Source organism: Lingula anatina, chromosome 2 (genome assembly GCF_051362555.1).
Source record: "Lingula anatina isolate TDL-2025a chromosome 2, LinAna3.0, whole genome shotgun sequence".
Taxonomy (NCBI): domain Eukaryota; kingdom Metazoa; phylum Brachiopoda; class Lingulata; order Lingulida; family Lingulidae; genus Lingula; species Lingula anatina.
In genome coordinates this window covers 1,994,983-2,012,758 of record NC_141768.1, presented here as the reverse complement: position 1 = coordinate 2,012,758, position 17,776 = coordinate 1,994,983, and the positions used below count along the sequence as shown (strand labels likewise).

Below are 17,776 nucleotides of genomic sequence, written 5' to 3'. Positions count from 1 at the left end.
AAGGTCTTTGGGAAAAAGTAAAATTCTCGCTCAGAGCAAACAGCAAAGTGTGTTGTATATAATCATATGTAAACACAGCCAGGGCAGAGGCCATCACATAAGTATGAGGGGTTGTCAAACAATTGACATGTTGACATCTTCTAGTGCCTGTCTGGCAGTGTGACTTCTACAACAGCTGGGCACTGAGAAACTCCAAAATTACGTCACTGCTTTAATTTGTTTTAAATAAGCAATAAAAAAACTTTGCTTTTACATCCTGCATTTAAGTTGCAATCAATAGCAGTGAAATTGTTCCATTTGTAGTGTTTTTTTCCTTGTTCCTTTTTGTCTGGTTTTAAAAGAAATGAAAAAATCTGGCTAGTTTTTATGGCTTATCGCTCAGCAAATGTTTAATGTAAACTCAACCTCTGATACAAAGTTCTTGTCATGATTTTCTCAAACTTTTCAACAAAATATCAAGTCTTATTTTTCTTTCGGCACTTTCAGTTATTCAACATGTCAGCAAAAGTTTCCTGTAAGTTCCAAGCATCACAGAGAAAAAAAAGACAGCAACTTTTTTACTTATTCTGCTTTTGTTCAAACCATAAGTCTGATCATCTTATCTACATAATGTAGTGGTACGTCTATGCCTGTTTTGATAGTAAACATTCAAATAGCAACTCCAAGATTTTTTCTTTCCTTTTTTTACCTCTCTCTTCCTGTCATTGCTAAATCCCAATATTATTAGTGCTCCAAATCAGCGGTTTCTTCCTCTAAATACAGAAAATACACATTGACTTCTCTAATATCAACAAAGATCCTCATCTGCTCAATAAGTATTAAAATTCAATATATTAATACCAGGGCTCAATTCCTTTCACTGAAAATTGATCCCAGTGAAATTATCCATTGTAGCACTCCTAATTTGATAAACATTCTTCCACCATCTAAGAAATCCACGAGTGTCACTCTCGCTGGTCATCCTTTGCTTTTTTTCAATTCAGCTATTAACTGCTTGTCAAATAGAATATTTGTAACTGTCACAGATATATTTCACTGCTCCCCACTGTGTAACAGCTACAGACTTCCCACCATGAGCGACACGTCTTGACTAGAGTAAAACCAACTGTGACTGTCACGCCTCATGCTTGGCAAACCTACCTCAACCAATTTGTCAGTGATTTATACGTCTTTAATTCCCATCTTGGTTTGCGCTCTGCCTACCTGAGCACATGGCACCACCATGAGGGACAATGGCGCTGTTACGCCAGGTAGAACAATCCCCTGGACCTACCTAATCAGGAGGATTGTGACTAAGCCATTAAGGGGAGGTTATGAGAAACAGTACATGCAATAAATCATTATGCAACCACAATGAAATGTGAAATTGGTGCTTGATCGAAATGTTAGGGTACATGTCTATTGTGGACTTGTAAGATGTCTGTCTGTCTGTGTGTGTGTGTGTGTGTGTGTGTGTGTGTGTGTGTGTGTGTGTGTGTGTGTGTGTGTGTGTGTGTGTGTGTGAGAGAGAGAGAGAGAGAGTGTCACATCAAAGATGTTCCACAACTATCTTGCACTAACGTCCAGTTTCAAGCTCACATCTGACAAGAAGAGTTACCAATTAAATCACTGAGAAACATTCATCATGTAAAAATGGCAGACAAGATTTTTGCATCTTCCCAGAGGTATGTGGGTTGCTAAGCCATTAGCAGCTACAATAGCCCTCACACTGGCTATAAATCATCTCAAGAGTCATCATTCTTAAGTAAAGTGAAAACTTATCAACTCACTTAAAACAACACTTGAAAAATACAAAAGACACTCAAGTTGAAAGTCAAAAATATGTGTTAAAGACTTAAAATATTGCATTCAAATAAATATTGCAAAATTATATATACATAACTCATTTCAGTCCAAATAATTCATGACTCCATATGAAATCTGCACATAATAATACCATAATTTAACTAAAAATTAAAAACCTGTAATGCAAAGGCCCCAAAGGTAATAAATTCCACTTTTTATTCTCATCGATTTTTTGCCACAATTTTACCAAATTTTCAGAATTGTTTCATGTATTTCTTGTTCCCATTTCCATACAACATTTTTTCTCATACCTGAGGAATAAACAGACAAAGGGGAAGTCATCAGTCTACCTGCGTTGATTATTTAAATATATGGAGCGTCTACAATCGGGGTGGCATTGCAGTACGCCAGTAATTACACCCATGACTACTGCTAATTTCTCTTATTCAAGTCTTATTTCCATATGAAAGATACATTTGGGAGGGTCGATGCATCAGTGCAAATATTCAAACTTTTTATTTATTATCATATGATTATATAAATATTTACACTTATCATATTATTTAAAATATCTTTTAATTTATAATAATTATTTAAAAAATTATGTAACTAATTATCTAATTTCTAACTAAATCATTGATAAAGTCTTGAGGGCTGCTCAGACACTTTAATTTCTATTTTATTTATTTATTTATTTTTTTTTTTTTGGGGGGGGGGGGGAGGGGAGGGGGCCTAGAGGATTTTGTTAAGCATTTTGAGAAATGCCCTCAGTTGGCAGGAGCATGGTTAAGCTGAGAACAAAATTGCACAGTTCCCATTCCACCAAATCTTACTTTCAAATGCTGTTATTGATAAAAGAAATGCATTCAACCTTTATCAGAAACATGAGAACAGACAAAATCACATATTATAAGTTCAACTCAAGGCCATTGCTTTAGAGAAGACAACTGATCTCAACCACTGCAATCATCTCAGCAGACTGGCATAGCTCCCAGAACTACTGTATTGTGTTAGGTGAGATTGTCTGGTCACAATCTACACTATCATATCTATCATATCTTCTGATAAGATAACTGAGGGCTGATGTGATGGAGACCTTTATTGACCAGAACAAGTAGTCTATAGGGTTAATACAACACAGCAGTAGTCTCACATGAACATACAAAACACGTGAGCAATGAAGTGATTATTCATACAGTCCAATTCTCTTTTGTATATCTATGAAGATAAAAAAATCCAGTCTGTAAAAGTATTCGAGTATTAAATTCTGCTCATATATCTACCAAGTAAAGGCATTCATTCAAACCTCTGGGGGGGTAATTTTTTCAGCCAAAGGTATTCAATCCTTTAAAAAAACAAACTTATCAAACACACCTTTGAACTCAACAAAGTTTTTTACCATATACATTTACATCACTCACATTCTCACTTCTTCTGCTATTGTTCTTTAATAACCAGTCACAACCCAGAAATGTCTTCTTGTCGACTAAAAAATGTTTCAATGTTCATAACCAGCCAAGCTATGGCAGCCCTGTGAAATAGCTGAACGGTTAAATATGTCAGTTATTTCTACAGAGAATACTTCCCGCCATGACCACAGCTGTCCAGGAGCTGACGGCCACTCTGCAGATCAATATATTGGTCTGCTAGTGGCAGATCTGGCTTCTAATAGAGATAGAGAGAAAGAAGAAACTTCCCTGAACAACAAGGGAGAAAGGGGACTGTAGGTCTCAAAAATTATGAAAAGAAAAAAGATCAATGACTGAAAAAGAGAAGAGGCTCAGCGGGTTGATTTGTGATTGGGGTACCTAGCAACCAAAGAAAGAAAAAAAAATTCAATTTCTTTTTCAGTCCCTGTGTCCATAAATAGCATTGATTAAGTCTACTGCATGTATAATTCAAGAGGGAAGTTTACTTAAGTAAATCTCAAAAGCTATTTCAGGAAGGCAAATACCGCAAACACTAAGCAGCAGCATTTCAATCGACCCCTGAGAAGATACAGTTATAATGTATTCCTGCTATCCTGATAGTAGATACATGCATCAAACATCATCTTTGACAACAAGAAACTGTGTTCAGATACATTACTGGTAATAAGAATGTACAATGTTTTAGCATATATATCTAACAATACAAACTTTTCCCGTCATGTTGGAAGTATTATGCGCACTATAAACTGTGGTGAAACAACAGATTGCTATAAAAGAAATAAAGCCTTCTCCAGAATTTTCCAAGCTTTTTCTCTTGCTTTGAGAAATAATACAACAAACTTTCTGTCCCACAAAAAGGAGAAAATCTCCCAAAGGAACACTATCACATCCCTGTTTAAACCAGAGATAATGATAATTAAGTCATGCTATTCAAGAAGTATTCAAGAAGACAACACAACAAAAACATAAGCCAAATATTTCCCTGCGTACCTGACAGGCTCTGACATCACCAGCACCATCTTCAAGTTGACAATATCTTTCAGTCAACCAATAGACAGTCAGCGGGGTGGACAGGGGGCACCAAAATATGTCACTTCAGCTGGTAGATCAAACCCAAATCTATCAGCCAACTACCCAGAGGTATTCCAGACACGCTGATAACAAAGTGTGTGTTGCTGGATTGTATCTGACACATATATATTGTCCCAATAATTTCATTATCAACTTGTCCAGAATCAATTGCAGGTTTAGTTATCAGAGGGGACATGATGGGATGCCGTTACCTGACCCAGATCCTGTCACCAAATCCCTGGTCAGGGTTCATAAGGTTATGTGGAAAGCGGAGGTGGAGAAGGGATCTGGCTTAGGGGAAGAGGAACAGATGACATTTTCTGAAGAACACATTTTCTGAAGAATTCTGTTGGATAATTATTTCATTTTTTTTTTTTTTTTGTGACAATCATTGTGACGATTGTGTTGAATGTGTTGAATCCTGTGTCATCAGATTTTACATTCACTACAAATGTTACTTTAAGCAGTGTCTGTACATAAAAAATCATTTTGTTGATTGCCATAGTTAACGAGAAGTCAATACAGTCTGTTGTTAAAGGCCACACTAAAGGTTAATTAATATTCACAGTAATTTCTGTCACACTTGTATTGTTAACAATGCTCAGCTGGAGGAAACACATGTGCCAGTTCACAACCTTATATCATGTTTAGTTTACATGACGAGATGTTCTGATAATGACAGCTGATTAAACTGATATCTACACACAAACACAGTTTAACACGCAATCTCATATCATGTCAAATGTGCGTGACACAAGGCCACAAAGTATGTCACTATCAGCCTGTAACACAGATAGTCCTTCCTTCTCTTTCTAAACAAGTGCTCGCAGACTCACGTGTGGGTTGTCTTATGAGAACACCTGTTAGCCGTGCACGCTTCTTAAAACTCACGTGTGGGAATAAGAAAAGCAATGACCTTGTATAAAACTTTTCCACGTGATATGACTTACTTGGCTGTTAAGTCACAATGTCTAGCAGACTACTTTCATAATTATTATACTTGAAAAATTTATTCACAAATCTGGCTTTATAACAAGTACTCAATTTCTAACATTCAGATACACAGTAAAAAAAAGCTCAATTCACCCTATTCTCAAGATAAAAAAGAATTATTCATTAAATCCATCCAGTTTATTATATCAGCATACTTCCCCAGACACTATACTGCTATATATTTTGAAATTGACTTAGCTCATCATGCAAAGAGACTCTTTCTATGAAACATTTACCATACCAAGCTAACATTTCCCATATATAATGCCAGAATAAATGTATCTACTTCCTGTGATTTTCAAACAATGATTTTATCCTAAGAACATTACACCATGGTCTGTATATGCAAAGTGTCCTAAAGGGTGATTTTATAAAAGATTTACAGTTTACTTTTTTTCTCATTACCTTATATGTTCTAAACTATGGCAAACAACCTACATTAATAGCTGTGTTCACACACACACGCATGCACGCACGCACACACACACACACACATGCATGCACACAAGAGTCTGAAGGCGAGAGCAAACCAAAAACATGAAACACAAAACCATGCACACACACACACATGTGCAAAGCATGCACACACACACACACATATTGGCATAAAGGTACACATGTCCCTTTACACACAAACCCAACAATAAACACTCCATAAAGATCACAGAGCTACGACTCATTTTCCCAATCCAGCCAGACACTTGATAAAATGACTGACACCTGGGGTTATATTAGCTCACCTGGGCAAGGTGTACATAACAAGTGTATACACTATGTGTTAGAATTCTTTGTGTACCACATTCTACATCAAGGTGTTACTTTAAGTGGTATCTGTGAAAATTCTTTGAGGATATTATCCAGAGCCACCCGTGTATTGTCCAAAAATAATAATAATTGCATAACTGACCCCTGTGATAACCCCCCCTACCCGCATTGTACTCATAACAATAGTGATAATTATAGGACAATTGGAAGGTGACTGACTCTCTACCCGGCCATTTGCGGTCAAGGTATATGACATGGCCACAAATGACTTTGTCCTTCAAAAGATTAGATGAACCAAATTACTGAAAACTGAACAATTATCTCACACACAGGAGAACTGATGGCATACTTTTGTACTGAATTTTTTTAATCTACTATCATGACTACAACATTTTGCCAAACTCCATAGACTGATTTATTAAAGAATCACCTACTGACAATAAACCTGAATTAATAAAAATTCACTTACTGACAATCTATACGGGAGATAATGTACTTTCAAAGAATCAATCTTTGATAGCTAAAGCAATCATCTTGAAAACAGTGTAAAAGCATTACCTTCCTCACTGGAACTGTCCAGAATTACTGGTCAATATAGCTGGATTATATCATTATTGACCATTGTCCACTACAATTTATACCAAACTGGCCATTTAAGTGTTGACCAGACAACTAATTTATGCTCATTACTGGTTTTCTTTATGACGGAGCTGGTCAATATCCTATGGCTGAGGGCCATCTCCATTATTGGGAGATCTCTCAGAACTTCTATTTCAAAGTGCTCTGCAATTTTCCTGATTGAGTCAAAGAAATAATCACAACACTGGATGACCAATAAATAACATTAGGATGATAAAATCACAGGCTCAACAAAATAAAAGACTACAAAGACATTTATTGATGAGCAAAATCACATCTCGTTTCAAATGTGATATTGTATCTGAACTCCGATTTGTTTTATGAATATGGTCCATAGAAGACAAAGTGGTCAATAATCACAAAATTGTCACAACCCACAAACCACTGGTCATTCTTATTTCCTTTAGTCATTACTGGGTCATTTTGGCCAATGATAAAATGCAACAGCCTCAAATGTGGGGAAAAGATGGGACTTATTTATGAGGACTGATTGAAATCAGAAAACTTTTTGACTCACCACTGATATGCATAGGTTAATTTAATTAAAATTGGCTTCTTTTACGCACCATGCTTCTTAAACAACAAAACTGAATTAATTTAAGAGTGCATAATGAAAATTGCATTTTGAACCATTTTTACCGCTTTTGGAAAAAAATTCTAAACTTCAGGATTCAGAAAGCATAAACCTCTGCTAAATTCTCATTATTACTTAATAAATGTCTCACCTCCAAATTCAAAATGTTTCCAAGTTAGCCCATTTCTAATCTATCCTGAAAATTCTATCCAACTTTTTGAATTAGGCTGTTCAGTTATCAAATGTCGCCTACCACACCCTTTTATTCTGTTCAGCATTATCTGCAGGCATTTCCTACTACATTATTAAAAATTCTTAAGAAAGCTGAAATGTCTACAAAATAGTTTAAAACCCCACCTGAATGTGAGGATCAACCTACATATACATACATTTGAACATGTTGGTAAGGGGTTATATTTAACAAAGACAGTGGACTTTTCACAGTGCTGGGTCACATTTCATTGTCATTAAATCTTGAAATTATGTGACTCCAAAATTTGACAGGACAATCTCTGTCATCATACCTGTGGTCTGTAATTGAGACTACAAATATAAAGGCAGATCATAGGTCGCATTCATAACCAGTTGATCCAAGGACTAACTAGTCTGTGGATTAAATATGGCATGCTTCGCTTGAAAGCATGACAAAATTTAATTGCTCTGCTCCTGCTGGGATGGCGGGAATCCATTATCAAATGAGCGCCATATTTGATCTGGGGACTGGTTAGTCTGAAGATCAACTGGTTGTGAGTGTAGCCATATAGTGTTTTTCTTTTTTCTTTCTCATTTATTTTTACCAAGAAGAGATATCACTAATACAGGATATTAAGATCTTTAGGCAGCCATCTTTAACTTCTTTTTTCTTCAACATACTGCGTTATGTTAAAAATTCACCAGCACGAACTGGAACTGATGCAAGTTTAGATTCTTTTGTAACAATCACAATGCTGCAATGTGTAGAACTTATCACAACAATACCATATCTATGTCTGTATCTATAATTACGTCTGGTATTTGACAGGTGAAGTTTAATGTGTTGATGAAGACAGTAATACACTAGATATCGCAAGACTATACACCCTGGGTGTCAAATGCCTTGGATGTGACTTCAGTCTACTACTAGTATGGTCACCATAATATTCATACATGGCACATGGCAAACTGTGTGTGAGGGAAGAGAGAGAGAGAGAGAATTATGCATCTCATCTTTGGTAAGAGCTGGAATAATAGGAGGCCTACTTCAATCAGAGTAAATAAGGACATTAAAAAATCCAACCAATTTCTCTTAATCAAGTTCACTTTGACCTACATACCAGTCTCCAGTGTAAGCTCACCTGTTTTCACCTGCCTTGTATTCACCTGTCTCCTTACCTGTACTGTTATTCTTCCTACTTTGTATTCTTTACCAGAAGCTAGATTTCTTATACAGCTCACATCCTTAAATAATCCCATTTATACTCAAAGTAAACAAATTGCTTCTTGATTTCCCAATGTATATACTATATGCATTAAAAGGTGTGTTATATCACTACATGCAATATCACCCCCTGTCTATACTAGTGCAAGTAAATATTGGTATAAAAAAAATTAGTGCCATAAAATTTGTAAAGAACTTAAGACCAGGAAATATATATTTTTCACGCCAATGCTTATAATGCTTAATTAACTATGTAGAGGTAAGCCACAAAGCCTGCATTAAGTTTAACTGAACAAATAAACTGCAGTGCCATAAAGAGCACCAGTTAACCCTCTCCTCTTGCTTATATCTTCCAGAAAATATGTTATAATATCAATGAAAATGTTGTATCTCCAGTTATATGGCAGTCTGTATACCAGAATCACAACATTACCCCACAATCATCTGAGTATGACAGTTACAACTGTCAGCAAATATCAACTCTGACCATAAACCATACCTCAAATTATGACAGCATCCCAACATCAGTCTTATCAACATACAGTATCATACAACACAACATTTTACATCATCAGTACCATCAGCAATAACATTGCACTGCTTATCAATGGTGAAATGATATCACTATGTTCCACATCTTTACAATTGAACAGTCACAACTGCAGTAATGCCAATACACACCACCATCTGTCATACAACAGTAACAGTAGCAGCACCTTAAATGAAAACAGCAATAACAATGACAGTTACAGTACAACATGAAAGCAATAATAGTATACTTACGTCACCAAGTCATTGGCAAATCTCTGGTCTTGATGTGCCATTTTCTATAGTGAAGATAAGCAGCTATCCTGGCTATACTTTCCACATTGTCAATGACCAGGAAGTAGAATAATCACTTCCATTTTTACAAGAGAAAAAAGTTTCTTCAATCCAGTTCCAATATAATCAGATCCTGTATATAGGGTCCACATACAGAACAGTTCACATCTTACTGGGAAAACCCACACAGAGAAAGTATGAGGTAGATACGTCATAAATAATTTGAAAATTTTCCCACTGAATTAAAAAGATTTGAGGACTGGATTGTTACCACTTGTAGTTATAGTGAAACTACTCTGACAGCAGTAATATAGCTCAGATGTGCCAACACTTCCTCATTGTCAACCTTAGCACTTTTCCTACCCGCCATCAGTGCTTGGGGCGTGTACAGCAATGTTGTGTTATTGTAATGTCAGTCTACTCATCACCAGTAATACTGTTCCTATGAGCTACCAATGATACCATGTACAATAACAGTAATACTGTTCTCATGTTTTCTGTTCTGTACGGCAGTGCAGCAGCACACACTCAACTCATGGGTAGCACAAGGACAAGTTTACCCGCATGACGACAAGTAGCATAATGATTTCTATGTTCCAGTTCCTGTCATAGTCAGTTTAAAGTCCCTTCACTTGTTCTGAGTAAAGTTATTGTTAGTTAGTTCATTCAAATGCTTCTACTTTGAGTTATTATTCTGCCTCTCTCTGCCAGGGGGTTATAGAACTAATCCGACAGCAGCTGAATCATACAAAGGAATAGATTTTAAAAACTTGTAAGTAAAAAGAAATATGCTTCATATGTATCACTCTAAAAACTTGATTGAAAATTAAAATTATATTTAAAACAGTACGAAATCTTCATTATGCAAGAAAAATAAATTCCCGTAAGAAAAATCTTGGGGAAAAAAAGGCAAATGTTTTTCTTTCTTTTCATGCAGATCTCCTTGTCGGCTCCTCAGAGATTTCACCTCAAGAATCTTTTCTAATCTTTCTGCTCCGATGAGAGTCCCAAACTCAAAATATCAGCTGCTCATGCTCAATACAGTGAGACTACTTTCTTTTGCCACATCCCTTGGTGTATCGAACTCTCTCCTTATACACTGACAAAAATCCTGCAGAAATTCCCGAAGGTTTTGTTGAACTATAAACAGCCTTGGAATCCAAATATCTCTAGTCACAGTCTGGCCTCCTAAATCCCAACTGGTATCGCCATGCTTATTATTTTTTTTTTTATTGCTATTGCTTTCTTTGTCTGAAAAATAACATCTCAAGCTCCTTCAGAAGCCAAATCTCAGGCTTTTATAATAGTCTGGAAGTTTTTTTTTTCTGTATCCTATAGCCATTGGCCAATGAACTTTTCTTTTAGCTGTCTGTGAACTCTTCTCTAAGGCTTAATCCTAATGGCTATTAGAGACAGCTAAGTTTTAAGTCCTATAAGAGGTGACAAGGTTTTTCTTTCAGCAAACAGATACAGGTAGTAGTTCCACTGAAAATCATCAATTCAATTTTTCTCTCAGAGATCCTTCCAGGTTTAAGATACCATCAATTAAAATTTGAAACAAAACAAACCAAAAATTTGTGAATACCTTCTCATAAGTCCTTCAACCTACTGGCTTTTAGCACAATACCTGCAACAGTGACAGCCCTATCAAGAAAGCAACCAAGAAACTATTCCTCCAGCGCGGCTCCCAGTAGGTCTACTGGCTCCTAATCCCGGTAGCTATCTGAGCTCTGAATGTGTACAGTTGATAAGACCTGTCTGAGTACCACCTTGGTCACTTCAAGGTGTACTAATCACAGAGCTGTCATAACTGAAATCTCAGGTGTTAAATTAGCCAGGTTGGTAGCTGGGCAAGCAGGCTGGTTAGATAGGTAGGTCAACACACACTGCCTTCTTGTTAAGTGTTAAAGGTGTCACAACACAGAGCACGGACAGTGTCCATACCACCACATCACTGGGCCACAGGTTCAGACCTCCAGGCCTCGTGTAATAACTTGACAATATCTGTGGCCCCAAGTCTTAATTAACTTTTGACTCTTCCAAACCTATGTCTTATAAGGAAAATACCTCACTGATCCATTACAGAGTCATTGAACTAATAGTTTAACTTCAGATGCTTTCATCAATCCTAGTAATGTTTGGTCATGTGTTTTTTCAGTAACATTACCACGGCAACACTTCTATATTAACCGTGTGATTGTAGCCTTATGAGAAATCCTTCCTGTGATCTGTAGCATATCTGTGCAAATAACTAATGTTCTTTTTCTCTTCTGATATTCCACACTAGCAGTTTTCTGGTCTGAAGTCCTATTCTATTTCTCTCTGGGGCAACAATCCACTTCAATATGACAACACTTCTAACTATGGGTATAAATTTTCAAGAGTCCTTTTATCTCCATTGTTAAGATAAGAGACTGCTGCCGCTATTGTGGACGACATTTACAAGTTCATCAGCTTGAAATATTCCCATTTCTGGGTTAGGTATTCAATCCTCCTCATCTTCCATTGTCCAAGCCACCACAAGTACAGGTCATATTTTCCAGCGTCAAAGCTACAAAATCTGTCAAAGTCAATCTCCAAGGTCCAGTTGTAGCCAGTAAGGGTTACAAAGCAGTCGTTGTCTTTTTCTGCAGTACACTTCACTTGCCAGTCATGACAGACAGCCATGTGGGATGATTTTGTAGGTTGCAAACTCACATATCTTGTTAATATACACTGCAGTAACTTGGTATAAAGACATAAGGCAGAGATTCTTCCACGTTCAGATTACTAGTTCTGTGATGAAAATGCTGGTGTCTTGTTAGTATACAATCTTGAGATACATTCATACCAGGAATAAGAAAGACCTCACCAATGATGTCACAGGATGTCCACAAGATCTGCAGAGATTTCAAGCTGTACCTGAGAATACTAAGTCTCCAATTTAATCAATCTGGTCTCATAGTGAGGTCAGATAGACAATTTCTGGTCTAAGTCAGTACTGATGTGCACTTTGACTGAACTGTTGTATAATCAAATTGCTCTCTGTCCAGACTGCAGACTTTAATAGTGGTAAGCACCTCATTTGACTGGCAATGTGCATCTAAAGAACAGCTAAATGCTACTTAAAGATTTTCATGGTATAAAACAAGACTGTAAGAACATTGCCTCAAATATTACCATACATACCTGATATGACTAATATAAACTATAAACCACATATAGCCCACTTTGTGGTGTACATTGATGAATTTCACTCACATTTCCTCTGTGTATCTTATACAAGGTTCCATGACTCATAAAAATGCAATATCATCCTGGAAAATTCCTGGCACCAGTAGTATGTAAGATGAGCATCTAGGAAACGGTTCCTTGCACACACACACAGAAATTTATATATATCAATATACTTTGAAATAGATAAATATCTCCTCCTTTAATGCCTTCTAATATAATAAAACGCTGGGTGCAATAATGTCAGACTCCTGATACTATGTTTACAAGACAGGATCTGATATTATGTCTACCTGATGATGTCGACTGAATCCCATTCAAGCTATCTCATTCTTATGACACATATTGAATGGCTCAACTGATTTGTAGTAAAGTCGATAATCAAGGTCACCCTTATTGAGTTCTAAATGCTCCTCTCTCCCCGAACATTCTTCCACCATCTACAAAACTCCCGTAAAGAGCCAGAAAAGACAAGTCCTTTCTCTCTCCCTTCCTGTCCCTGTAATGTAACGTGATTGGAGTACAGGTCCACCGCGCCCTGCCCAGTCTGCCAGACTACTACTACCACCTGCTCCCGCAGTGTCAGTGTTCACAAATAATTACTCCTCCCAGGCTACTGTGCTTTCTTAACAGAGACCCCAGCAGACAATACTGTCTTCTTAAATTAACCCTGCTGGCCTGCTAGATTGAAAATATCCAGTCACAACCACCACTCAATGTCAGTTTATTTTTCTTTTAATTTTAGGAATGTCTGACACATATTAATTGATGTCTTCCAATACATACATGTACATATACCTGTAATATGTAATGTTTTAGGAATAAACCAAAAGACCAGGATATTAATCCTTCTGTACTCGTGCCTTCCTGGGTCCCCTGCTTGGTATTGTTATCACAGCCTTCATATTGTGAACACGTCTCCGGTCTTCTCCAAGATCTCAGCTTTAATTATTCCTCAGCAGTTCTTCTTACCCAAGTTTATCCAAGCTCCAATACAACTATAATGTAATGAGTAATCCCCAGTACCAATTATTGTTATTCCTATGGTCCTCGTGCTTTCTTAAGTTCCTTGGCACTGGTTGTAGAGCCTCTTGAAATGAGTAATCTCTCTAGAGATACAGCCTCCTGGCTCTACCGACCTCATAGTTCCTAATAACAACAGATCCAGCTGTAATCCTTCCCAGACTATTGGTTTTGTAGCATGGGTATTGTTTTACCTGATCAGGTGTTACCTTACCTGCACAGGTGTGTTAATTGATACACCTGCAGAGTCTGACTGTCATCACTGTCACATAAATGTCAACTTGGTAGACAGATGTCACCTACTGGTTTACAATAACAAAATAAAAAAAAACTGCAGCACCATTTAGCTGCCGAGTGTCACTTGACTGTAGTTGATATTGTGTAATGAAGCCGAGATTCATTCTTCCCCTCTCAATCCTTTGATTGTTGTTAAAATCAGTGTCTGCCTCCTTTGCCTTTGTTGACGTGTGGTCTCCTCTGATCTCAGCATAACTTAAGATGAGCAGAGCACCTGTAATCTCTTCACATCACTGCCACACTGGGTTATAGCATAGTATCACTACAGACAGGCTAACACCATTGAGGAGGATTCACTATGAGCTTTGATCACAAATTATTATACCAAGAAAAATAATTAATTCTAATAGTCAGGGGTAGAGGTACATCATTAAACAGTGTTGCACCTGCAGACACTTGGATTTTTTCACTAGAGCAATCCTCTGCTGCTATTTCAGTTAAAGACACAAACATGTTTTTTCATAATCCAGTAAATTACCAAGAAACAGAAGAGAGAGTGATTTTTGATCTTGCACCTGTGGCAACAGACTGCTGGAGGGTATGTTTCTATTCCACCCAAATTCCCCTCCCTCTCTCTCTCTCCACTGGAGAAAAGAAGAGACACAAGAGGCTCTGATATCACCAGGAATATATCAAAGATAAAGATTCAAGCTGTATGTTTTCACCTCCCCACACCTGTGGCAAACCTTGCTTGCTGGCAGGGAGACTGCAGTTCCAGTACAAAGACCATAAACCAGAGGTGAGAGGATACACACACAGCCCAGCTAGCTATTATCATAGGAGTAAGTCTACACTTTACTTATAATAATATTACTAGGAGAAGAACAAGAAGAAAGATCTTGGTATTGCCGCAACACCTGTGCCAGCTTTCTCCCTGGCGAGTGGATGGCCTCCTTTGAGATCTCACAGCCTGCCAGCCATGTATACTTTACTACAGAGAAAACTCACAGTAATCAAAGGTTACATAGACTTGACTCATGCTCTGAATTTAGCATTTCTCCGGATGGCTGGTGGAATCTTTATATCTATGCCAATATTCCAGATATATCTGTGAAGATTCCTTATGCAGAAAATGCCTGTTGAAAATGTTTCTGGTCTGTAAAGAAGATGAGATGTACCCCTGATCTGGCTCTGAATTGAAAATTTGAATCTGAAGGTATAAAATGATCTAGAATTTTATTCCCCCTATAAACTGTCAAGAATCCAACTACCTCCTTGAAATTGGCATTCAAGAGTGAGTTCTGCTTTGGTTTTGATTTTTCAGTCTTGGTGGGAGTACCATGGCTAAAATTGCATGGTAATAGCATTTTCACCAGTGTGGGTGTTTCCGTAAAAAATCCATTATTGGACGAAACACCTCCTGTTTGTCCTGCAGCACTAAAATCTCTATTTGTTCCGTATCTATTGCTGAGCATCCATAATCGATTGCAATCGACAGTATATCACTGTGCGTACTCATAAAAACAAGACTCCCAAGTCAGCAAGCTTCTAAAAGACATGACAGTTGTTTCCTGCGATGGTTCTTCATCTCTGATTTAAAAAATACATGTATTCTTATCTGATTCCTAATGGAGGCGAGTTAAGGGTTAATAGTCCAAGAAATTGGTGCAGAAAAAAGGGTGAATTGTGCGTTTTTTACCTACAAGCATGAAATTTGGCACAGTTGTAGATAACGGAATTCTAAGCCATTTTGGATATATGGGCATGTCTGAAAATTCCAATATGGCCGCCAAATCCAATATGGCCGCCACAAATACTCTTTTAAATTAAAACCTCTAATATATAGTCCTATAATGGTTTAAAATATCATTTTATAGTTGCAAAATACCATGCTATGAATGAATTATCAATATCCGCTTCTATAGGTGTATAGAAACCCAAAATGGCCTCCAAAAGTAAAATAAGCAGTCTACTTACTCAATATATGCAGTAGTATGGTGAATTCATCAAGCACTTACAATTACAAGCATAAAAATTGGCACAGTTGTGGAGAACATGATTCTAAAAAACGTTGGACATAGGGGCATGTCTGAAAATTCCAATATGGCAGTCAATTTCAATATGGCCCCCCCAAAAAAAACATTTCATTGTGAAAGTTATTTGTATAGTATTTTATAAAAATACCATTTAATGGTTAGAAAATACCATAGTATGTATGTAGTATCAGTATCTGCCTCTTTAGGTTTTAAAATCCAAAATGGCCTCCAAAAGTCAGCGGGCCACATGTATTGAATTGTAATCACTCGTGAATAGCCATGTGGGCTTTGCAACTACCTGTATACTCAGCATATTCCTACTTGTGCAGGAGCTATTGTACAGAGTTTGTAAAAAACATCAAGCGTGATACATTTATTATGTACTGAAAACAGTCCTTCTTTTGCTTAACCAACATAAGTAGTTTGAACTTTTGCTCTGGATTCTCATTAAGATCATTTCCCAGTTAGCAATCTACTTAAATGGCACTCATGGGCGACCCCCCCCCCCCTTTCTAAGAAAAAAAATCCAAAAAAAAATCGTGCAAAATCCATAAAATGTGAAAGAAACACCAAAATAACTTAGCCTCAAAGAGGCAAGTACGGGTGTACCAATTTTGTTTGCTGGTTATGATTCTTCAGCTAGATCAGTGCATGGCGCTTCACAATATAAATGTGCTGTAAGGACGGATTTTTAAATCACCATTCGTGATCAAATGTTCACAAATATTACAAAAATGACAGCTAATCAAACATACAGGTCTCAACAATTTTGGTGTGGTGCATTGATAAAGTACTAAAAGCAGGGGCATAGTTGCACTCGGTAATCTTATGATGTTATCTTGTGCTTCAAAAGTAAATTAGAAAAGCTTCTAATTTCAGCTCTAAGAAATGGATTTAGTACATTCGCAGTAAGGGCTACTGAGAATTTAGTGAAAAGTGATGAGCAAAGAAATACCCCAAACAGAGGGCAGGTGTTGATACGTGCTCTATCCAAGAGTTGCATAGCAGGCTTTAAACTTCATGCACTAAAAAGAAGTAGGCTCCAAACTTTGGGTTTTCATTTGTTCATTTGGCAACTATTTTAGGTACAAACTTATACTTTCAAATAACTGAACATGATAATAAGAGAATTCAAATCCTTCAGAAAGTTAATACATATAAAGCTTCAAAAATTCACGGTGTATTCTGAGGATTATACCAGGAAATTAGTGCAATATGGACGTTAAAAGGTACAGATTCATCGCGATTTCCGGCATCATTGTCATTTTGGACAGTCCAGAATGAAGCCATGGGGAGTATTCACTTACCCAGATAACAAAACTTACCTTTCGTAGGTAGCTCCTACCACATTTGTTCGTAGTTATGTGTGCAATTGCTAACTGTGGAGAGGGGAGTCAGAAGAATAGGAAGACTGGTCCTATATGGGTTCACACTAATAACCTACATTTACAAGTATGCACTACCACACTTTCATATTCCTATTGTCCCACATGCATGTAAACTGATGCTTTCTGGTGTTAAAATGACCAATCACTCTTGGTATTTTGTTGGGGAAAGTGAATTACATGTAGAAGCTATAGCTTTAGGCAAATTCTGAGAAAGCTGAGGGAAACACAACTAAAGCTAGGCACACATGAATAAATGAAAATTATTTAACGAAATAAGTAGAAATGAAAAATACGTGACATTTAAGTCCCTTGCAAATTGAATGAAAACAAAGAAATGTTTTAAAAGCATATGAACTTGCAATTTCGGTCTAGCTAGCTGCTAT

The 17,776-nt window shown here is 37.0% G+C and overlaps 1 protein-coding gene across 11 annotated transcripts in view; it reads right to left on the bottom strand.

Moving 5' to 3' along the window:
- Positions 1 to 17,776, bottom strand: part of LOC106165990 (rap guanine nucleotide exchange factor 2) — a 96,074-nt gene that overhangs the window by 46,226 nt on the left and 32,072 nt on the right. The window contains exon 1 of one of the 11 annotated variants that reach the window (XM_087006535.1): positions 9,458 to 9,651. The exons of 9 other annotated variants lie outside the window; for them this stretch is intronic. In XM_087006535.1, coding sequence (XP_086862661.1) covers positions 9,458 to 9,498 — 41 coding nt within the window. In that variant the 5' untranslated portion in view covers positions 9,499 to 9,651. Of the gene's footprint in view, positions 1 to 4,205; positions 4,250 to 9,457; positions 9,652 to 17,776 lie in introns of those variants that run through there. One more of the 11 variants, XM_087006536.1, reaches the window with a different exon arrangement.